Source organism: Malus domestica, chromosome 06 (assembly GCF_042453785.1).
Source record: "Malus domestica chromosome 06, GDT2T_hap1".
In the NCBI taxonomy this organism is placed as follows: Eukaryota; Viridiplantae; Streptophyta; class Magnoliopsida; order Rosales; family Rosaceae; genus Malus; species Malus domestica.
Window position 1 is genome coordinate 30,199,466 of NC_091666.1, and position 22,830 is coordinate 30,222,295.

Consider the following 22,830-nt stretch of genomic DNA (forward strand, 5'->3'; position numbering starts at 1 on the left):
GAAAGCTTCAACATACAAGCTTCAACAAAAGAAAATTCAAAGAACTTAGCGAAGAAGGCTTTGGTGTATTTAACACAATACGTTGAAATGAAGGAAAGCTTATTTATTGATATCCCCGATAAGCTACAAATATGTACATATACATGAGTCAAAATAAACACACAAGAGGGAGCCTTCACAAAGGTTGCTTAGGAGAAGTCTTAGCAGTCGGTAGAGCCCCAGAAAGAGAAGGCACCGGAGGGGGATCATTTGGAGCCTCAGTACTGGACAGAACCCTAGAAGGAGGAGGCATCAGAGGTTGATCATTTGGAGCTTCATTACGCGGTACAGCCCCAGAAGACGAAGGCAATAAATGCCTTTGGAACAAACCCACAAATCTCTGATGATCAAGTAAAACCTGACCATCAGTTTCCTTCATCTGGTCAAGCTTCCTCTTCATGTTTGTAGCATAGTCATGTGCGAGCCGGTGCAACTGTTTATTCTCATGCTTGAGCCCTCTAATCTCCTGTTTGAGACTCATCACTTCAGCCGCCAATGATTCAACTTGGCGGGTTCGAGCAAATAGGCGTTGGGCCATATTAGACACAGAACCTGCACACTGAACACTGAGAGCCAGCGAATCTTTAACAGCTAACTCATCAGACCGTTTGGAAAGTAGTCTGTTATCTTTGGGAGTGAGAAGGTTCCTGGCCACCACCGCAGCGGTCATATCATTCTTCATCACGGAATCCCCAACGGTAAGAGGACCAGTTGGGGAGACGAAGGATGGGCGCCATATGTTGTCTGGAGAAGGCGGGGCTGCCTCTTCAACAAGGTTCAAGTCAAAACGACGGTCGGAGGGGCCAGACATTTTCAAAGGTGTTGAAGAGAGAAGAGGTCGGACAAATCAAGATCTTAGAAGTGCAAGAATGAAGCTTCTACTGGTGGAGATTCAAGTGTGCTTTGGAACTTAATGCCAGCCTCTATAAAAATCTGCACTCGACGGAGCTTCAGAAATCAAAGAGGCGCCTGCTCAGAAATCGAAGAGGCGTTTGCTTTCTCAAAAGTTGGGCTGCTTAGAGATCACGAGGGTTGATCTCAGAAATCGAAGAGCCGTTTGCTTTCTCAAAAGTTGGACTGCTCAAAGACCACGAAGGCCGATCTCAGAAATTGAAGAGGCGCTCGCTTTCTCAAAAGCTGGGCTCCCTAGAGCCGATCTCAGAAATCGAAGAGGCACCTACTTTTCCAGCCTTGTCAGCACCTGTCACACGCACACTCAGCTTTGCGGAAATTATGGGCATTCTGTCAAAGACTTCTGGGGAAGTAGAAAACACATGAATCTTACTGTTCAATCACCCACTTCCCACACGCAACAATAGCTCATGGGTACCACAGATAACTTTGCCAAAGTTCTCTGCCAAAGTTGAGCACGTGAAGCTTGCAGCTCCCACTACATCGCTCTGACCAAGAAGGGTAAAAGAATAGCAAAGAAACAGCACTAACAAAGTTTAGACCCATAAATTTTGAAGGTCTAGCTACCATATTATTACCCACAAGGGTAAAGGAACAGTACCACTGCTGGATAATTGGAAAGTCCATGTATGTCAACCTCTGTGCTTCGTGGCAAGGTAGACTAGCAAACATGCCCAACCTTTACTCACATTCGAGAAAACACTCCCAATATGATTGCTTGCTCCAAAATCGAAGAGGCACCGTCCTCCGAATCTAAAAAGCCAGACTCCCAACATGACTACTTTCTTAAAAATCGAAGAGAGGGTAAAGGAACAGTACCATTGCTGGATAATTGGAAAGTCCCTGTGTGTCAACCTCTGTGCTTCGTGGCAAGGTAGACTAGCAAACATGCTCAACCTTTACTCACATTCGAGAAAACACTCCCAACAAGATTGCTTGCTCCAAAATCGAAGAGGCACCGCCCTCCGAATCTCGAGAGCCACTCTCCCAACATGATTACTTTCTCAAAAATCGAAGAGACACTGCTCCCCGAATCTCGAGAGCCAGACCCCCAGCATGATTGCTTTCTCAAAAATCGGTGAGGCACCGTTCTCCGAATCAATCGAAGAGGCGCTCGCTTTCTCAAAAGCTGGGCTGCTCAGAGACCACGAGGGCCGATCTCAGAAATCGAAGAGGCACCTACTTTTCTAGCCTTGTCAGCACCTGTCACACGCACACTCAGCTTTGCAGAAATTATGGGCATTCTGTCGAAGACTTCTGGTGAAGTAGAAAGCACATAAATCTTACTGTTCAATCACCCACTTCCCACACGCAACAATAACTCATGGGTACCACAGATCACTTTGCCAAAGTTCTCTGCCAAAGTTGAGCACGTGAAGCTTGCAGCTCCCACTACATCGCTCTGACCAAGAAAGGTAAAAGAATAGCAAAGAAACAGCACTAACAAAGTTTAGACACATAAATTTTGAAGGTCTAGCTACCATATTATTACCCACAAGGGTAAAGGAACAGTACCACTGCTGGATAATTGGAAAGTCCCTGTGTGTCAACCTCTGTGCTTCGTGGCAAGGTAGACTAGCAAACATGCCCAACCTTCACTCACATTCGAGAAAACAGTCCCAACAAGATTGCTTGCTCCAAAATCGAAGAGGCACCGTCCTCCGAATCTCGAGAGCCAGACTCCCAACATGATTACTTTCTCAAAATCGAAGAGAGGGTAAAGGAACAGTACCATTGCTGGATAATTGGAAAGTCCCTGTGTGTCAACCTTTGTGCTTCGTGGCAAGGTAGACTAGCAAACATGTCCAACCTTTACTCACATTCGAGACAACACTCCCAACAAGATTGCTTGCTCCAAAATCGAAGAGCCACCGCCCTCCGAATCTCGAGAGCCAGACTCCCAACATGATTACTTCCTCAAAAATCGAAGAGACACTGCTCTCCGAATCTCGAGAGTCAGACCCCCAGCATGATTGCTTTCTCAAAAATCGAAGAGGCATCGTTCTCCGAATCTCGAGAGCCAGATACCACAGACCACTTTTTCAAAGTGCTCTGACAGAGTTAAAACATGTGAAACTGGCAGCTCCCACTACCGTGCTATGACCAAGCAGGGTAAAGGAATAGCATTACTACTTGTTGTTAGGGAGACTCCTATATATGTCGACCTCCATCCCCAACGGACAGGCAGACCTGCAAAAATGCTCAACCCTTCATCATATCTGAGAGGGCACTCCCAACAAAACCTTTCGAAATATTCAGCTTTCTTTCCCCCCGATAATACCTCTGCAAACAAGCTATACTAGAGCAAGAATATCTCATATCATCAGGGTTAAAAGCAAGAGTATCCCATATCATGCTTTTTCCCTGTTTTTTCTTTTGGCCTTGTTTTTACCTGCAAGACAAGGAGAAAGAGAGCAATCAGTCAGCACTTGGAATCAAGCTTCCAGCCAGGAACTGACTGCCTGGAACCCCTTACCTGATTACTTACCTGGCATTGCTCTCGAGTACTCATCTTCATCATCTTATGTTTCCAGGGAAGATTTCGCATCTGCTTGAGGAACAGATAGGGCAAGTGCGAAGGATACAAGGAAGCATGTGGAGACAAGCGTAACAGCACACGTGCCGATACATCCATTACTCTGTCAAAAGCAAAAGTATCCCATATCAGCAGGGTGGAACGTACTCTAGATTTGATGGACTTGTTTTGACCCTCAAATTCTTCAGTCGGCCTTATACTCTGGAGGAAACCAGAAAACCCTCCAGATCAGTTCAAGAATAAGCCTGTGGAAAGTTACTTCTTCAAAAGCAAAAGTATCTCATATCATCTCTTCTCATTTTTCTTCTCTTTATCCTTCATGCTGCTGCAAGATGGGGAGAAGGTGAACAATCAGTCGGAGCTCTGATTGCTTACCTTGTCTGTCACCTCTTTCAGCAGACCCCCTAGCTCGGCGATTTGGGGGACTCCTACTACATGGTTTGTATCGCGCTTGACCAAGCCTGAAACTACAAGTAAGCTTCAAGTGAAATTGATACATTACCTTGTGCATCTCCACCAGTTAAAGATACCACCCCTGGATGGAGGAAGAGTACTTCCAGAGAAGATGCCACATCTACCTATGAGACAGATAAGGCAAGTCAAGACGACACCACACTCCGATACTTAGAAGTTTCGTGATTACGAGATCATTCTCCCACAATATTTCCTAATGTCATTTGTACTAAATCATTCACTCGTACTCACTAAAGGAGAGCTTGAACCTATGTACTTGTGTAAACCCTTCACAATTAATGAGAACTCTTCTATTCCGTGGACGTAGCCAATCTGGGTGAACCACGTACATCTTGTGTTTGCTTTCCTATCTCTATCCATTTATATACTTATCCACACCAATGACCGGAGCAATCTAGCGAAGATCACAAAAAGCGACCGTTTTCGTTACCTAGGATCTATCTTGCAAGATAACGGAGAATTAGATGGAGATCTCAACCATAGAATACGAGCTGGACGGAAAGAGTGCATCCGGCGTGTTGTGTGACCGTCGTAGGCCACTGAAGCTCAAGGGAAAATTTTATAGGACGGCAATAAGGCCAGCGATGTTGTATGGCAGAGAATGTTGGGTGGTGAAGCATCAACACGTACACAAAATGGGTGTAGCGGAGATGAGGATGCTTCGTGGGATGTGTGGGCACACGAGAAAGGATAAGATTGGGAATGAGGATATCCGAGGTAAAGTAGGAGTAGCCGAAATTGTAGGAAATATGAGAGAAAATCGGCTCTGGTGATTTGGACATGTGCAAAGAAGGCCGACTGACGCTCCGGTTCGAAGATGTGACTACGGGACAGAGGTTCAGGGTCGAAGGGGTAGAGGAAGACCTAGGAAAACTTTGGAAGAGACTCTAAGAAAAGACTTGAGAGTACTTGGATCTAACGGAGGACATGACACAAAACCGAGCGCAATGGCGTTCTAGGATTCATATAGCCGACCCCACTTAGTGGGAAAAGGCTTTGTTGTTGTTGTTGTTGTTGTTGTAGCATATCTGTGGAGCAACTCATACTTTTTTAGGTAACAATCTTGTCGTTCTTTCTGAATAAAAGAAAATTTTATTGTGTTGTGTCTTAATACTCCTTGCTCAAAAGAAATCATCACAATGTATCCTTTGGGTTCCAATCCAATCCCATCATAAAATCTCTTCCTTGGATGGTTGTTGCAAGAGTTACTATATTCTTTAACTGAATAACTTCCTTTGTTTTTATTCTCAGAGCTTGATGCATCTTGGAGATTTGGTGAACAAAGTTGCTGAATGTGATCTTGACTGGTTTTGTCGTGCTAAGCTAATTGATTGCATATGCAATTTTATTTTACTTAGTCCTCAAATTGGTCAGGTGATTATTTCTCAATTACAACCAGGAGAAACATTGGTTATCAAGTTTAGAACCAATGGCCTCTTGTTTTGGTACTTTGTAATCTTCTTTCCTTCTATTATCACGTTGAATGGTTGCTGTTATGTAACTCTTTTACCAGACACTGATTGAAAGGTTGCTGTTGATGTTCCGAGATCCTGATTATCGAGTTCGGTTCTCCCTGGCTAGACAAATTGGTGTTCTTTTCCAAACATGGGATGGACATGAAGAATTATTCCATGATATTTGGTAAGTTTGTTCTACAATTATAATCATATCTTGCTGCCTGTGCTTATTTCTGGTGAATAAAGTTTGCTTACCCCCCCTTCTTAAATATAAAGGGTACAACTCATGTTAATGCTGTTAATGTCCTATGTTTACCTGTTATTTATTTTGAGTTCTCTTTTCAAGGTGTAATTTTATTATTTTAGATATCTAGATATAATTAAAAAATTTATTAGAGGTGATGTTGCATTATGCGATAACTCATTATTGTCATTATCCTTACTGCCAATTTTACTTGAAGTCTATTATTGTAGTTGTAGTTATTGTTTATTTTATTTATATTTTTGGTCCTAGACTCCAAAGTCTGAAATTCACTACACCATGGGGTGCAAACCTGCCCTTATAAGCTTTGTTTGTCATGAGTATATTAATTATGTTTTAGGGCTAATTTACACCCTCAAAGTTTGAAGTGATTTTCAAATGGGCATATGAGGTTTTAATTCTCTCACATTGCACCCTAAGGTTTTGTAATTGTATCAATTTACACCTTTTGTGTATTTGAACGTCTATTTTCTATTAAATTGATGAGTTTTTAGTCAATTTGGTACAAATGTCACTTGCATGTCAACCTAATTACGGGTTACAGGCTCACCATGTCATCAATTTAATGAAGATGCAAACAATTTAAGACCTCAGGTTGCAATGTGAAGAAAGTTAAAACCTAATGGGCCAATTTGAAAATCACCTCAAACCTAAAGGATGGAAAATGTAGTTTGTATTTTATATTACCAAATAATATTTTTATTTGCTAACATCTATTTTGTTGTTTATCTAGTTCCAACTTTGGTGTTGTGTTGGTGTTTTTCTCTCAAGAAAAATGTGTTGCTGCAAGTGAGGTCATAGCGGCCGGTCCACAGCCTCGTCCCACAATGGAGACTGTCATTATTACTCTTATGCATCTTGCTTTGCATAGTGAGAAAATAGAGTTCGAGGTATATATGTATCCTTTCTTTTGTTTAATTGATATCCCACATTCTGAAATTGAAACTTAATGTGCAATTCAAAGGAGTTCGAATCTGCAAAATATATTTAAAAAACAAAAGAATAAGAATCCAAGGCTAAAGAACGAGAAATGTGGGTCAATGCAAGACAATTAAAATTGACCATCCTTGAAATTAAAGAACATGCAATCTGATTATCTGAATACCAAATATATTGCTTTTAGCTTTTTGCTTTGTTATTTTATTTTTTCCAAGGTGACACTCCATGTTCTCACAATTGTTGCCTCTCAAAGCAACATTTAACTCCACCATGATAGCTAAGCAGGTTTGTCAATATTTAATGTGAGAATTGACCTGGTCGGACATCCATGACTTGTCAGTCAAGTCAACGATGTTATCTATAGATTTACTTCTTTTAGAAATTAGAATACATTTGCATATAATAAATTTAATTCATGACATTGTAAGAAGTTGTTTTCTTGTGCTTTTATACTTATTTGGTAAGTTCGTTCCATGACACATGCAGGCTGTATTCATGATATGTGTGGTTTCTGCTATTGATCCTTGTCAGAGGTACACTATCTGCACTGTTTTGGTGTATTGATTTTTCATGTTATGTTTCTTCGATCTGTAAAGATTTTCTTTTTCCCTCCTCAGGGAATTGGTCTTTGCAGTACTTGATAATCTCTCCAGCCAGCTGCATTATACAAATAGGTTCAAGGTAATAATTGTAGTTCTCTTGTATTATAGACTATAAATTTTTGTACTAGTATTTTCTTGTTATTATTACTATTATTGTTGGGAATTGTTAATAGCATTTCAAAATAGCAATCTTGGGCTCCTCCCTCCTTTAGTTTTATAACAAGGGATGAGTGCAAGATTACTTTTCTGGAGTGCAACAGCTCCCTTATTGTCATATTAGTATTAGACTTTAGGCCAGTTATTTGTCACATAAGAAAAATGATTTTGATGGAGTTAAGACTTTCAGTTATCTAGTATTTTTTACTTGACCAATAAAAATGCTGTATACGTATGAGGTCACCAAGTTTCTTTTGCAGTACCTGGAGGAGATTATAGGATCAATTCTCTTTTGTTGGATTGCTTGTGGTGTAAGCCTTGCTGCACTTGTGGAGGTAATTTGCTGTTTCGTCCTATTGTAGGAAGGATAGATGATATAATTCGTTACGGTATGGTGCAATACCTTACAAAGAGGAACTATTATAAACTTATTGATAATGAATATCATATCCCTAAATGTCCAATCTGATAAGTTGGCAATTGTTCTTCGCAGATTAGGCAATTGTTTGTATCAGATTCGGAACCTAGTTATTTCATGCAGTATTGCTGTCATTGGCTTCTCCCGGCTCTACTTCTGCATGGGGACAGCTCCAATCTCAGCTGGGTTGCCAAGGTAAAGTGAATCTTCAACTTCCCATTTGTTTGTAACCTGTAAATATTCACCACTTTTTTTTTTTTTTGAAAAGAAACGAAAGAATTTAATAAAACGAAAGAATTACAAAAGAGAAACAACAACCACAAGGAAAAGAAAACCACCCGGAGCTAAAAGAAAACAAGCAGGGGCCCCTAAAGAACACTAAAAGAACAGAGGAAAAGCTAGACCAAGTCAAATAACGGCAGCTAACAGATCCCTAAAAATAGAAAAGAAATTGTAATCTCTAAACTCCACTGAAACCGAAGCCCAAAGGGCTGCCCAGTGTTTTACTCTATCCCAAATCTCCTCAACCCCCACTCCCTTGTACTCCTCAAAGACTCTTTTATTACGCTCCAACCAAATGTTCCAGAAGAGGGCCATCAACAGAGATCCCCACAAAGTTTTGGCTTTCCTCCCTTTCCCTAGGCCTTCGAACTTAGTGCTAAGGAGCTCAAAACAGCCCTTTGGAGTGACCCATCTCATTCCAGCTTCGTTGAGCAATTTCCACCAAAGTTGAATGCTATACGGACAGTGGAGGAAAACATGGTTGACGCTTTCCTCCCCGGAATTGCACAATGCGCACCAATGGGGGGAGAAACAAACAAAAGGCATTCGTCTTTGGACTTGATCACACGTATTAACCTTCCCAAGCGCCACTAGCCACACAAGGATTTTGACTTTTGGAGGCACTTTTGCTTTCCATATCTGAACGAAAGGGGGAAAATGTTGCACAACTTCATTGTTACGAAGGAAAGAGTTATAGGATTTGCAAGTGAACTGGCCAGAACCTTCTAAATTCCATCTTCTCCTGTCTTCTCTGGAATGACGCAGCCGAACAGACTCCACCTTCTGCAGTAAACCAGCCACCTCTTCAATCTCGGACTCTCTTAGGTTTCTTCTAAACTCTAAATTCCAACTTACCGGCTGTAAAGAAGAAACCACCAAATTGGAAATACTTTGGTTTTTTGTCCTTGATAAAGAGAATAATCTAGGGAATTGCTCCTTCAAAGGTCCGCCCTCCAACCAACCGTCCTCCCAAAATCTCAGCCTCTCACCATTACCAACCTCGAAGATACAAGAGTGAAGAAAAGAAGGGTAACCAGCCGAGATTCCAGTCCAGGGACATCTACTCGAGCCTCGACTTGGGCATTTAGCATCCCAACCATTTGCCTCCAAACCGTACTTGGTCTTTATCACCCTATGCCAAAGAGAGTTTGATTCGCGCGGGAATCTCCACAGCCACTTGGCTAATAAGGCGGCATTCCTAATTCTCAAATTTCCCAGACCAAGGCCACCTTCCTCCTTGCTTTTACACACTTTTTCCCACTTGACCAAGTGAACCTTCTTTCCTTCTTCAACCCCTTCCCAAAGGAACCCTTTCATTAGCTTTTCCAGTCTCCCAATGACCCCGCATGGGGCTTTGAACAGGGACATGTAGTATATGGGTAAGGATCCAAGAACAGCTTGGATCAATGTTAATCTTCCTCCTCTAGATAAAAAAGCTTTCTTCCAACCCTGAAGTCTCAATTCCACCTTCTCTACCACCGGGTCCCAGAACTTAATAGAATTTGGCTTGCCTCCGAGGGGAAGACCCAGGTATTTCATTGGCCAACTGCCCACCTCACAGCCCCAAGAACTTGCTAGCCTTGTAATTTTCTCACCATCAGAATTAATTCCCACCAAGGAACACTTTGCCTTGTTGATCTTCAAACCTGAAACCTTGCCAAAAATTTGCAACAAATGTAATAAATTGTTCCAAGCCTCCTCATTGCCTTCCAAGAAAAAGATTGTGTCATCCGCAAATTGAAGATGAGAGATCTCCACGTTATCTTGCCCAACACGCAGCCCTTTGATCAAATGATTATCTTGAGCCTTCTCAATCAATCTGCTCAGCACGTCTACCACTAGGGTGAACAAGAACGGAGACAGAGGGTCTCCTTGTCTCAGTCCTCTTGAAGCTTTGAATTTTCCCCTAGGTCTCCCATTGATCAGAACTGAGAAATTAGCCGTGCTTATGCAACCAAGCACCCATTTTCTCCATCTATACCCGAAACCCTTTCTCAGTAATACTTCTTCCAAGAATCTCCAATCGACGTGGTCATAAGCTTTTTCGAAATCAATCTTAAGAACCAAACCCTCCTTCTTCTTCTGCCTCACCTCTTCAACCACCTCGTTTGCTACAAGGACAGCGTCCAGAATTTGTCTGTCTTTAACAAAAGCTCCTTGAGATGGGGAGATTGTACTGCCCATGACATTCTTTAGTCTTGTAGCAAGGACTTTCGCCACTACCTTGTAAAGACTGGTAACTAAGCTTATAGGCCTATAGTCCCTCACGTGCACAGAATCTGCCTTTTTCGGGATTAGGCAGATATAGGTTTCATTTGTTACTGTGTTTATAATCCCATTTTCGAAGAATTCTTCCAACACCTTCAAGATATCCGCCTTTAAAATATCCCAACAACTTTGGAACATTTGCAAAGAGAAGCCATCTGGACCAGGGGACTTATCATTCCCACAGTCGAAAACGGCTTTTTTAACTTCGGCTTCCTCGAACGGCCGTTCAAGCCATGCTGCCTCGATGGCATTAATTGGACACCAGTTAATACCATCCAGCCCCCAGCACTCCTCTTCGCTGCTACTGTACAGTGACTTGAAAAAATGAATGATTTCATTTTCAATCTCCTCAACCCCTTCTACCATTCTACCATCTTCCGCTTCCAATCTCTCTATAAAATTTCTCTTCCTTCTCCCATTTGCTACCTTATGGAAAAAGCTAGTGTTGCCATCCCCGTCTTTGGCCCAAACCACTTTGCTTCTCTGCCTCCACTTTACTTCTTCCTTCCAAGCCAGGTCTTCCACTAGGAAACGGGTCTCTTCCCTTTTTCTTTTTAAATCCGGGTCCAGACCTTCCCTTCCTTCTTTAAAGTCAATTTCTTCTAATTTGGCCTGGGCTTCCTTAAGATTTTTCTCAGTGTCTCCGAAGACCTCCTTGCTCCAATATTGCAGCTTCTGTTTAATAATTTTTAACTTACTGGAAAATTTGTATCCCTCCCAACCTTCGACTATCGCAGAAAGCCACCACTCTTTGAGATTGTTTCTAAAGTCTGGATGTTGTAGCCAAGAATTCTCGAACCTAAAAGGGCCTGGCCCCCACGTCACCTTGTTGGTATCTAATTCGATTGGACAGTGATCAGAGGTTACCCTTGCCAGAGACTTTTGCCTTGCATGTGGAAACGACTCCTCCCAACCACCAGAGAATAAGAATCTATCTAATCTTCGGCAAACCGTTTCTTCTCGAAAATTAGACCAAGTGAACTGAGCGTTGAGTAAATCTGGGTCAATGAGTTCGCAGTCCTGGATAAACTGGTTAAAAATCCTCATACTTCACCACTTAACCTGTACATTTTCACTTGAGTAAAATTTAGCTGGGTTACTATGGTAGGTGCACTAGCTAGGTTATGTGATTCTTTCCCTATTCAGCATCAAATTAGTAATATCATTTGTATTTGTCGTCAACTCTTGATTTCCTTTCAGTCCACTGTATGTATATATATCTGTATATTTCCTTAAGTTAGTCTCACACGTTTATTTATTCCAGATTGCTGGTCAGCCTCTGGAAGTTCTGGTGAAAAATCACTTTGTGCAGATTTTTTCAGTTTGTATGGGATTGCATTGTAGTAAGAAATCTGGGTGGGAAAAGGGAGCAGATGTGCTTCAGAATTCAGTTTTGCGTCTTGCTCAGATATCTGAGAATGAGCGGGACAAACTAATTAAGAAACATATGGTTAGCTTCTGATTCTATGGATTTCTGTACCTGCTTTCTAAATTTGATGGAAATTTAGGCTGAAAAACTTTTATTTCTTACATTTGGTTTATAGGAATTTCGTACCAAACAATGAATTAAGTAGTTGAGGGCAGTGAAATGTCTCCGCAGCATACTTTCTGGCATTGGGATTAATGATATTTATGAGAAAAAGAGAGATATCTATGGTTATCCCCTTGTATTCAGTTGCATTTCTGTGAAGTCTTACTTGTTCTGATTTGAAATATGCTTCCAGGATGTTAGATATCTTTGAACATAAAATCTCATGTGATGTACTCTATAAGTCTTTCATTCAATATATAGATCATGGGTCTTTTAACCCATTTCCACTTGGTTTTGCATTTGATGCTCTAATTTTACTGGAGTGGTAATTCATCCAGTGTGTATTGCCAGTTTGGCATCATCTGCTCCATGTTCTCCAAAATAATTGATCCACACAGTTAGTTCTATTCAGCCAGGCCCATATGTGCGAAAGCATGTTGAGAATATATAATTTTACATTTGGTATTTTAAGACTTCCAATTCAATACATATAATCTTAGGCCTCTCCTCTCTTTACTAGTTGGTTTTGGATTGATATATCTACCTTTCACATCTTTATGTGGTACTTTTTTTGTTTAGCATAATTAACTGGATGGTTTAATGCTTTTATAATTATTTCTTTAAATGCCATATTTATAGGCATCTATTGTCAGCCACATTCTGTCTCTTGGCTCGTCTGCATCAAACCCTGCAGTTCCATTCTTTTCTAGGAACACGATTGCAAGTGCAATTCAAACAGTTGTTGACGGATTTTTGGAGAAGTACACTATTTTCCAAGCTTTCTTTGGGATTTAAATTTTATTTTGATTACTTATCTGATGACTCTTTCTTAAAATGTTTTCCTAATGGCCCTCTGTGCAGGGAGGATTATGCTACAAGTATCTGTGTTGTTGACAAGATTAACATTTTTCGACCAGATAGGGTTTTCAAGGTAAATATGCTATTTAGGATATCTCTTTATGCCTATTTTAGGATTCCCTTTATATTCAATTCTTTTGTTCAGTTGGCATGTTCAATGCTTTTTGTGAAATTAACCGCTAATGTTGTTCTGCAGTTTATAGTGGAACTGCACTATAAGATTGCAGCAGCAACTCACCATAGGCATGCATGTCACCGGCTTGTTGGAGTTGAGGTGCTTATAGATATTCTTGGGTATAGAGCTGCTGTTGCTAGCACGTCCAAGTAAGTTTATAATATCAGCATTCAGCATCCATCATTAGATAATTAGAATGATGAATGTTCAAGCAATTCACACAAGCTTCTAATTAATTCATACAAGCTTCTAATTAATTTTGGTATTGATGCGACTAGATTAGCATTTTTCAAAAAAGAATGCTGATGCCTTTTGCAAATTATAAGTGGTGTAGTTTGGGATAAATGCGCACAGTTCCCTTATCTGCCCCCATTTTTTAATTCAAAAGTAATTCATATGGTATTCATATCTTTTAATTGTGTTTTTGTTCAGTGTTCTTCCTGTGTAGTGAAAACACTGAAATGTGATTTTAAATTGTAGAAAACATGACTCTTTTTTTGGACGTGTAAGTATATAATTTAACATGCCCTTAACATTTTGCGATTATCTGATGTTTTATGCAGTTATCTTTTCAATTTGGTTGGGCAATTCATTGGCTGCCAGGCTTTACTAGATCAATGTTGTCGTATCATTTCTGCACTGCTGAAAACTTTTAAAAGTAAACCATCAAAAGAAATTATCTGTGTTCTGGGTGAGCAACTTCAGGTGGGTTCCTTTGTTAGTCAGTATATCTATCTTTGATTCTGCATCCCCACCTCTCCCCACCACACACAAAAGAGCCCCTATCAGTACTCTGCTGTACCCATGTTCTGCTTTGAATCTTTTGATGCAGTTTTTAGTGTCAAAGTTGGTGACATGTTGCATTCCCTCTGAAGCTAAGGGAGAAGAATCTGGCAGATCATCCCAAGTCTTATCTTTGCTGCTCCAGCTTACTGTGGATTCTGATCCATCTCTTTATGATTATATCAGAGTATCATTTCTGACTTCTCAGCAATGAATTGTTCCACCTCTAAAATAGTCTTAATTTAATTTTACTGGAACGATACCCGTTCATTTTGTGTAATTTCTCTGTGGCAGGAATTGGAACCCTTCCCTGAAATAGATATCTTTGATGGGATTAGAAAGTTCCATCAGGAATTATGCCAAGCTTACTCTTCAAGAGATCATTTGTTGAAGGTACATTATATCAATTTGTATGTTAGAATGTTAAAATAATCGTAGGTCACACTCTATTCTTAAGTTTTTGCCAATGGTGGTAAACCTATTTTTCATAGTATTAAGGTATTTAAAAGGGATATCCTGAGTTCAAATCTGAAACTGCAACCTTTCAATTTATGTTGAATTTCATGCGTTAGTCTCTCTAGTGGTAGAGAAAACTCCCATATGTGATGGGGAGTGTTAATAGAATTAATAGTTCATCCATATTCTAACAGCTTATGATTTTTGAAATACCAGTAAACCAACGGAGTTTATCAGCATAAATTTACTTTTTGCTTTTATTGAGATTCAACTATGGTTAAATATTTTCCCATACTGATTACGCTATTTAATTTGTCCTTTTCAGTTTGCTGAGAGATCTTGTTACCTTCCGCCGAGATTACTTCTGTGGAGGTGGTTCCCTCTTCTTATTATCAGTTTCTTTCTTGTTCTCTAACGACATGTTATTTGCAGAACGAAATTGAAAAATCACTTAGTAGGAAAATACTATAAAATGGTTATTGGGTTTGAGAACAGCTGAACGTTATATTTTCTGGGTTGTAATTTAAGGTAATGAGATGCTTTGTGAACATGGTGTGTTCTTGCAGTCTCCAAGCACTACACAAGAAGTTTCTTTTGGGTGAGACATTTCAAAGGAAAAAGAAAGCAGTAGAACTTGTGAACGATACATATTGGCATCATGACCATGAAATTACCAATGCTGTTTGGTCACTTGTCCGCACGTGTGGCTTGGATGATACAAATACCGTTGGAGTTTTGCTCTCTGATTTTATATCTAGGGTACTTCTGCTTCACTAATATTATTAAGTATATCTTTTCTTCAGCACATTGTGCTCTATAATAATATGTTTTCCTTTTCTTTTCCAAAATATGCAGGTTGGAATTGGGGACCCACATTGTGTTGTTTTTCATCTTCCAGGAAACTCTAGTAACATCCATGTCTGCCGACCTATTAATCATGACTCTTCTATAGAAGTCAAATTTCAGATGGATACCGGCTTATCTGAAGAACTTTTGGTTATGCTTTTAAAACTTCTGAAGAAATACTTGATGGATGATTCCGTCAAAATAGTAGATATGACATCTCAAGCTCTTCGGGTAATTCTTTGGAGGCCAAGTTGATTTGCCCTCTTTTCAAGTCTGTCAGATTTGTAGTGTTGTCTTGACCACTACATGTTATTAATTTGATACTTGACCTGATTTGTTGATTATTGTTCAATTTTGTAACATTTGAAGGACTAATTCTTAACTTCTTACGATTATGGCTTATGGTAAGTTAAAACTTGTGGCACACTTTCTATGATCAATTAGATCCATAGGTCTCAATTCTAACTACAATCTTGATTGGTTGAGTCCAAGCTGTTTACTTGCACAGTCCCACATCTGCGTTAAATTAGAAAAGATGAGCTTGGAGGACTGTAATTGTATAGTTAGTAAATTTATGGCTATATAATACTGTTGCACTGTAGAAAAATGCTTTAAGCATGCAGGTTATTATCCTACATCTCCACTTGTTGAAAATACACCTAGGTAGTTGTTGTCCAGGAACTGTATTTCTTATTTTGAAACACTATGGTTATGCATGCTATTGTATTGTGTGAATTCATAATTTGCCGGGGAAGCCCTTAATCTATTGTTTGCTCTCCCTCCCCGTCCCCTTCTCCTTTCTCCTTTTTTGGCTTGGTATAATCTAATGAATTTTGTGGGGTTAGATAATATGCTATTTTCTGCTGAAAGCAGGGAATTCTTTCAACTCAAAGAGGTCAAAGTGCCCTGTTGTCTTTTGATTCTTATGAGAGGTCTCTTATTGAGGTAAATATGCTTTTCTCTGTGCTTTTATTTTTATGAAATTTTATTGGTAGTTTCATTAGTTATTTACCTGATTCTAATAGTGCAAGTGATGCCACTTCAGTAGAAAACTAGTGTAATTCTATTCCCGTCTTTCCAGGTTCACTCTAAGGGTGTCAACATTGAGCTGGTGGAAAAGCTCCTTTTGGATCTGGATATTAAGTTTAAGGGTAAGCTAGTTGTGCTTTTTTATATTAGTTCATTTCTATTTAAAACTAAAGCTCAAAATGTCATAAAAGAATCAAAACAAAAGTGATGTTCAAATTTGGCTAGGCCAAAAGTGTGATTACGTTATAAACTGTTGGGTAAGGGTCTTAGTAGTAGTAGTAGTATTTAGTTGGGCTTTCTGATGTGCCCCTAGGGATCCAGGCACTCCATGCACTTCCTTTTGTCTTTATTCTGACTCTTGGGGTCACGAATTGAATTATAATGAAATTGCTTTGAGTTGTTTACCAATGTTGTAAAATCTTTCTTTATTTTCCATTTGTAAGTTACCATATGTGACTTCAACTCTCTTGATTATGTTACGAGCTCTATTACCTTCAATTTGGCTTTCATATTACTTGTCACACCTCTTTCTTGGGTTTACTTGTTGTGTTTGGTTTCATTAATTAATCTTTCCTTAATTTAAATTTTCAGCTGAAGCAATTCCATTAGAGAACTCTACTGTATGGGCAACACAGGGTAAAACTTTTGATACATGGATTTGTCCACTTGTCTTCTCACTGATTGGTTATTGCAATGACGTAATACTGAGGTATTATCTTTGACTTTGTTATCTAAATATGTTGCCTATGAGTCAGATGATTAGCCTTCACTTTGTTTAAACAAGTTTATTAACTTTACTCTTTCCCCCCCTATTTTGTTCTGCTTCCAGATTATGTCAGGATATTGTGTTAGCAAAAGCTGAAGCTGCGGAGCTTCTTTTACCAAGCCTTGTTGTCAATCTTGCTGGAAGGAAGGATATAGATGTTGACCTCTTCAAATTAATCTCTTTGCAGGTTGAATCTGGAATCTAATTTGGTCTAGTTTCAATTGTATTATGATGTATCTCCATTTTGAGATTTGTGTCTGCCATGTATACATAACAAATATTAGGGGTATTTACATGACTTTTTCGGTGACTTATCTTTTTGAAGGTTGTCATTCTATAATTGGCAGCAAATGAAAAAGAGCCCATCTTCATTGGAAATGGTTTTGATTGCCTCTTAATTTTGGGGCAAATTTTGTGTTGTGAAACACGCTATTTCTTTTTCTTCATGCTATTGAGGATTGTAAAATGAGATGTAGTATGATGGCTTAATGTAAAGACTTGGATGGGTTTGATGTTTCATGTCTTATCCTCAATTTCATAGATAGTTTCTTAGTTATCCTATATGAAGCTTTGCATTTCTTTTTCCAGTCTTCCGTATCTTGTGTGATTGGTTGTCTATCTTTTATATGCAGGTGCAGGAATCTATATTTACAGACTCTAATAAGTTAATCAAATCAATTCAAATTTGGTTGAATGCTCTTAATGAACTTCGGTTATGTCATGTGATACAAAAATCTTCATCGTTCCCATCAAGGGCGGAAATATCTAAGGTAACATATCAAACTAAATTATAGTCGCTTATGATTTTCTAGTGAGAGGTCTATTGTTGCTGTTGACAATGATATTGTACTAATTTAATTGTTCAACGTATGTTGACCAGAATATTTCACATAGATTGTACTAATCTAATTATTACGTTTTGGGTTTGCAGAGCGCTAAACCTGCTAGTTGTAGTTCTAAATCCCGTTCCACCCCCGGAAAGGCCAAAGATTCAGCTCCTACATTAAGTGCAGCGGCAATGTCGACGTCTTTATGGGACAAGGTATTTTGTACTGCATATATTGCCTTCTGTTTGGAGTTATTTATAAGCCTCACTCTTTGGATTGTTATACATGGTTTATAAATCGTTAGTTCCTGTCTTGTTCCTTTTTCTATTAATTCGTCCATGTTTCCAGGTTTATTGGCTTTCTATTGATTATCTTGTCGTTGCCAAGTCAGCAGTCGTGAGTTCCAAACAATCCTGCACTTCTCTTTTCTTATAATCTAATTTTGACTTCAGTGCCCAAATGATTTTCTTTAGTTAATATCCGTTTGTTCATTTTCTTAACAATGATGTTTATACTTCACAGATTTGTGGCTCATACTTTACTGCTGTGATGTACGTGGAGCATTGGTGTGAAGAGCATTTCAACAGCCTCACACTGGGGAGCCCTGATTTCTCTCACATTGAAGTGGTTAGTCACACAGATATAATGAACTTTGTGTTCATTTTTCGAACGAGCTGACCTGCTAGACCTGTTAATAGTGCATTCTGTTTTAAAATATGCATACGGTGATAAATTCATACAGTCCTTCCTAACTTTTTGTTGTCCTTTCTCTTGACTTCCTTCTTGTTCTGTGTTTGGTCTTTCTGCTCCAGTTGCCACATCATATCGAAATACTTGTCGCTGCGGTCACTCAGATCAATGAACCTGACAGCTTATATGGGATCATCCAGTCACACAAGGTTAGTGAAAAATATGGTTTTTCGATGAGGTGAAATACTTGTAGATGTCCTAGATATTATATTCAATACATCAGTATATTCTCATATTTGGGTATTTTTTTCTTCTTCTTGTTTTGTGGTGATGGCATTGAAAGTTGAGCTCTCAAATCATTACCTTCGAGCATGAGGGAAACTGGAGCAAGGCCCTTGAGTACTATGACTTGCAAGTACGTTCGGCTGCCTTGGTACCGGTGGATTTTGGTTCCAGAAATTTGTCAATGGAAGAGACTCAACCAACAGATTGTTTATCCAATCCCATATTGGAAAATGCGATGAGGCAGAGGAAACCATATAAAGGTTTGATTAGGTCATTGCAGCAAACTGGTTGTATGCATGTTCTGGATTTGTATTGCCAAGGATTGACAACTCGGAAGGGACAGTTTGATCATGATCTGGAGTTTACTGAATTGCAGGTTTGCAATCTCAACTTATTAAAGATGCCTGATTAATGACATGTTTGACTTTCTAGTTAGCCTTTTTTCTTGCTAGTTTAATTCTACGAGGACCATTTTTCCCAATATTGCTGATATACTATTTGCAGTATGAGGCTGCTTGGCGTACTGCAAACTGGGATTTCTCCTTACTTTATGTTGGTGACAATTCTATTTCATCAAGTTTGCACATCAAAAGTGATAATTTCAATGAAAATTTGCATAGGTAAGAGATGTCCCATATAAGTGAGGAAATCATACTATACGTTAGTGTTTAAGTATCTTAGACAATGTTGTGTTTCCTCTTGTAAAATTTCAGTTGTTTGAGGGCACTGAAAGAGGGAGATTACAATGAATTCCATGGAAAGCTGAGATATTCAAAGCAGGTGATATGAGTCTCAACTTTGTCTCCCCTACAAGTTGGACATGTGTAATTTTACTTATGCATGTGTTCATACATGTCAGGAGCTTGTGTGGTCTGTTTCTCGTGCAAGTGAAGAAAGTACTGAGCACATATATTCAGCAATAATTAAACTTCAGGTATGTGATAAACATAGAAGGCGTGTTTTTGCGTATTTGAATGATTTAAGTTGTTGATTCAACCTTGACATGCCATGAGAACCAAAAAAATAAAAAATAAAAAAGCTCATAATGATTATGCCTTTCCAAATTTATTGCCCACAAGAAGATTACTCTCTTTCTTCTAACTTATGTATCCTGGTGCAGATCCTTTATCATCTTGGCATGGCTTGGGATTTACGTTGGACATCATCTGATTATGATGAGGGTATAAGTTTTCATCCAAAGGTGGAAGAAATGAATTCTGAACCTATAATCCCTACCATGGATCAGGTATTATGCTGGTGGATGAAAGAAACAGAGTAGACTTCTTTGGTTTGATGACGTGTTATTAGTACAAGTAGCTACTAAATGATACCAATGATAATCATGTATTAAATTATTTCTTAGAAGTTAGAACCAACAACTGAAAATTAAATGAGCAAATTTTATTCGCTCAAATTACTTGCTTCATCTTCCATTCTGGCTATACGACAACTGAGGTTTTAGTGGTTGATGGTCCTGTTGACATTTCCCAGTGGATTAGCTCAAGTGGGTGAGCTATGTATATTACTGATAATAGGCAAAACAGTATTTCATCTAAAACATATTACCCGACAATGTTTCTTCTTCTGAGTTTCTGGACCTTGGAATGGATGAAGATGCTGCTCGCTTTCTTTTGAAATCGTGATTTAAGCTTTAGTTTTTCCATCACAAGGTTATACATTATCTCCCAAGATTAGTGCACACATAGAAGTTCAGATATTTTCCTGCACGTAGTAGTAACTTGTCAGATAGCTAGCTGTATGTACATATTACAAGAAGGTTTAACCTATAATGTATGTTCTTTGTTGTTGTTGGGTACTGTTTAACTTTTGTTATGGTTTCTTCATATATAGATAGGGTGTGTCATCTGTGATTAATTTAGTTTCACTTGGCTTCTATAAATATATGTCCACTCCATGCACACATGTTTCTATTTTAAAAGAAAAACTAAGTTTCTGGTTATCTGACATAATCTTTTCATTTCAATTAGTTGTCTTGGCTGAACATGGATTGGAGTTCCATTTTGGAACGGACACAGTTACACATGAATTTACTGGAGCCTTTTATAGCGTTCAGGCGAGTGCTACTTCAAATCTTAAGCTGTAGGGAGTGTACGGAGCAACATCTTCTGCAGTCCACTTCTACCCTCCGTAAGGTATTATCAGCATTTTCATAATCATAGAACCATCCACTTAAACCCATTTCCTGAATTTTCCTAGTCTGTTTTTCTTTGTTTTACAGGGTTCTAGATTTTCTCAAGCGGCTGCAGCCTTGCATGAGTTTAAGTTGCTGTGTGTCGAATCAGGAGAGCAAGATTCATCTCTATACTGGCTTGGAAGGGTACTGAGTCCCTATAATTCTTAATTTCTTACCTGGCTTTAAGTCATGTTTGCAAAGTTAGAAATTTACACTGGTAAACTTTTGTTTCATGGCAGCTTGAAGAAGCAAAGCTTCTGCGTGGCCAAGGTCAGCATGAGATGGCAATCAGCCTTGCAAAATATGTCTCGCAAAATTTCGTGTCCAATGAAGAGTCTTCAGATGTTCATCGCTTGGTTGGGAAGTGGCTGGCAGAGACTAGATCTAGCAAGTTAATAGAAAATCTTAACTACTGATTAATTTGATTTTGGATGTGAATCAGAGATGTACTGATTTTTTTTATCTTCCTTTTTATTTCTCTCTGAAACTCAACTTCAGCTCAAGAACTATTTTAGAGAAGTATTTGAAGCCTGCTGTTTCGCTTGCTGAGAATCAGAAGTATACAAAAGAGATGTCCAGAGGTAGACAAAGCCAAACACATTTTCATCTTGCACATTATGCAGATGCTCTTTTCAGGAGTTATGAAGAAAGACTTACCTCTAATGAATGGCAAGCAGCAATGCGTTTAAGGAAACACAAGGTACTTGAGAATAAATTAGAAACAAGAACTCAAAAGTTACATGAAGTTTTGTTTCATGAGCAATTTTGTGTACGTGTTGATTTCACAGACAATGGAACTGGAAGCACTTATTAAACGGCTAAGATCTTCTACAAAGGTACTCCCAAACCATTGTTATAATCCTTATTTGCCATTTTGGTTTAATAGGTACCATGGGGATAATCTCCTAAGTTTCTTTTACATGGATTTTTCTTTTTCTTCCGTATATACTTTTAGGGAGAGAAGAGTGACTATTCGGTCAAAATTCAAGAGTTGCAAAAGCAACTTGCAATGGACAAGGAGGAGGCTGAAAAACTCCAGGTAGTTGTTACACCTTAGTTTTGTTTAAGTCTTGTTCACAATGTGTCCTTTTCACTTTCTTTGTATTGGGGTGTAGAATTTGAATTCCTAGTCAATAATCTGAGGGAATTCTGGATCTAAATTCTGGGTTTCCTGTGTTAAACAATTGCAAGGAGTACTGAGCTTATCTTCTGGAATTGACTTGAGCCTTCAAAGTATTCTGAAAACATAATCTACTTTTAACTGTTTTATATGTTTTTGTTGACTTCTCAGGAAGACAGGGACAATTTCCTCAGCCTAGCATTGGAGGGATATAACCGTTGTTTGGTTGTTGGTGACAAATATGATGTGCGAGTGGTATGTACTTACTCCTCAATGTCTATGTTCCATAAAAAATAATCTAGCACTGTAATTCTGTAGTGAACGGTCCAAAAGCCTATGGTTATTCCGATGATTCTTGCAACCCTTAATGTTGATTACTTTTGCAACTTTTATTCGATTTGAACATAAAACAATTTCTTTGCCTTGGATTGAGTGGATTTTATACAAATAAATCCCTACTGAGAGATTTTATTGTTGGAGAATTGTGTATAATTCCATTGAGGGACTAACATGTGTCTTCAGGTTTTTCGGTTAATTTCCCTGTGGTTCTCTCTCTCTTCAAGGAAAAATGTCATAGATAGCATGCTTGCTGCAATCAGTGAGGTACATTGTGAATCAGAAAAATAAGTATAAATCAATATTTGAAATAATAATAACTAAATTTCTATTGTTTTCTGTAAAAAGTAATACACACACACACACACACACACATGTACACACACATTATATGTTGCTAGATAATGCTACATAAGAGTTTAGCTTGATTTGTAATCCAATATTTCTACAGGTTCAGTCTTACAAATTCATCCCTTTAGTGTACCAAATTGCTTCAAGAATGGGTAGCTTAAAGGATTGTCCAGGACCTCAAAATTTTCAGGTTCACATTGAACTCATATTCTTGGCTTCTTCAGAAGTCGGAGTATAT

At 38.8% G+C, this 22,830-nt stretch overlaps 1 protein-coding gene across 2 annotated transcripts in view; it reads left to right on the plus strand.

Annotated features, from left to right (window-relative positions):
- LOC103428334 (serine/threonine-protein kinase ATM) overlaps positions 1 to 22,830 on the plus strand; it is a 40,386-nt gene that overhangs the window by 12,532 nt on the left and 5,024 nt on the right. For both annotated transcript variants that reach the window (XM_070824124.1, XM_070824125.1), the window contains exons 24-63: positions 5,213 to 5,335; positions 5,475 to 5,602; positions 6,414 to 6,570; positions 7,106 to 7,152; positions 7,237 to 7,300; positions 7,638 to 7,712; positions 7,871 to 7,990; positions 11,610 to 11,795; positions 12,516 to 12,637; positions 12,738 to 12,807; positions 12,931 to 13,058; positions 13,473 to 13,614; positions 13,742 to 13,879; positions 13,987 to 14,085; positions 14,474 to 14,520; positions 14,715 to 14,907; positions 15,004 to 15,225; positions 15,868 to 15,939; positions 16,076 to 16,145; positions 16,615 to 16,732; positions 16,853 to 16,976; positions 17,422 to 17,559; positions 17,721 to 17,831; positions 17,965 to 18,012; positions 18,139 to 18,243; positions 18,429 to 18,515; positions 18,650 to 18,967; positions 19,096 to 19,211; positions 19,305 to 19,371; positions 19,451 to 19,525; positions 19,712 to 19,837; positions 20,580 to 20,744; positions 20,831 to 20,929; positions 21,025 to 21,176; positions 21,284 to 21,485; positions 21,574 to 21,621; positions 21,741 to 21,824; positions 22,077 to 22,160; positions 22,428 to 22,508; positions 22,693 to 22,782. In XM_070824124.1, coding sequence (XP_070680225.1) covers positions 5,213 to 5,335; positions 5,475 to 5,602; positions 6,414 to 6,570; positions 7,106 to 7,152; positions 7,237 to 7,300; positions 7,638 to 7,712; positions 7,871 to 7,990; positions 11,610 to 11,795; positions 12,516 to 12,637; positions 12,738 to 12,807; positions 12,931 to 13,058; positions 13,473 to 13,614; positions 13,742 to 13,879; positions 13,987 to 14,085; positions 14,474 to 14,520; positions 14,715 to 14,907; positions 15,004 to 15,225; positions 15,868 to 15,939; positions 16,076 to 16,145; positions 16,615 to 16,732; positions 16,853 to 16,976; positions 17,422 to 17,559; positions 17,721 to 17,831; positions 17,965 to 18,012; positions 18,139 to 18,243; positions 18,429 to 18,515; positions 18,650 to 18,967; positions 19,096 to 19,211; positions 19,305 to 19,371; positions 19,451 to 19,525; positions 19,712 to 19,837; positions 20,580 to 20,744; positions 20,831 to 20,929; positions 21,025 to 21,176; positions 21,284 to 21,485; positions 21,574 to 21,621; positions 21,741 to 21,824; positions 22,077 to 22,160; positions 22,428 to 22,508; positions 22,693 to 22,782 — 4,641 coding nt within the window. The remainder of the gene's footprint in view (positions 1 to 5,212; positions 5,336 to 5,474; positions 5,603 to 6,413; positions 6,571 to 7,105; positions 7,153 to 7,236; positions 7,301 to 7,637; positions 7,713 to 7,870; positions 7,991 to 11,609; positions 11,796 to 12,515; positions 12,638 to 12,737; positions 12,808 to 12,930; positions 13,059 to 13,472; positions 13,615 to 13,741; positions 13,880 to 13,986; positions 14,086 to 14,473; positions 14,521 to 14,714; positions 14,908 to 15,003; positions 15,226 to 15,867; positions 15,940 to 16,075; positions 16,146 to 16,614; positions 16,733 to 16,852; positions 16,977 to 17,421; positions 17,560 to 17,720; positions 17,832 to 17,964; positions 18,013 to 18,138; positions 18,244 to 18,428; positions 18,516 to 18,649; positions 18,968 to 19,095; positions 19,212 to 19,304; positions 19,372 to 19,450; positions 19,526 to 19,711; positions 19,838 to 20,579; positions 20,745 to 20,830; positions 20,930 to 21,024; positions 21,177 to 21,283; positions 21,486 to 21,573; positions 21,622 to 21,740; positions 21,825 to 22,076; positions 22,161 to 22,427; positions 22,509 to 22,692; positions 22,783 to 22,830) is intronic.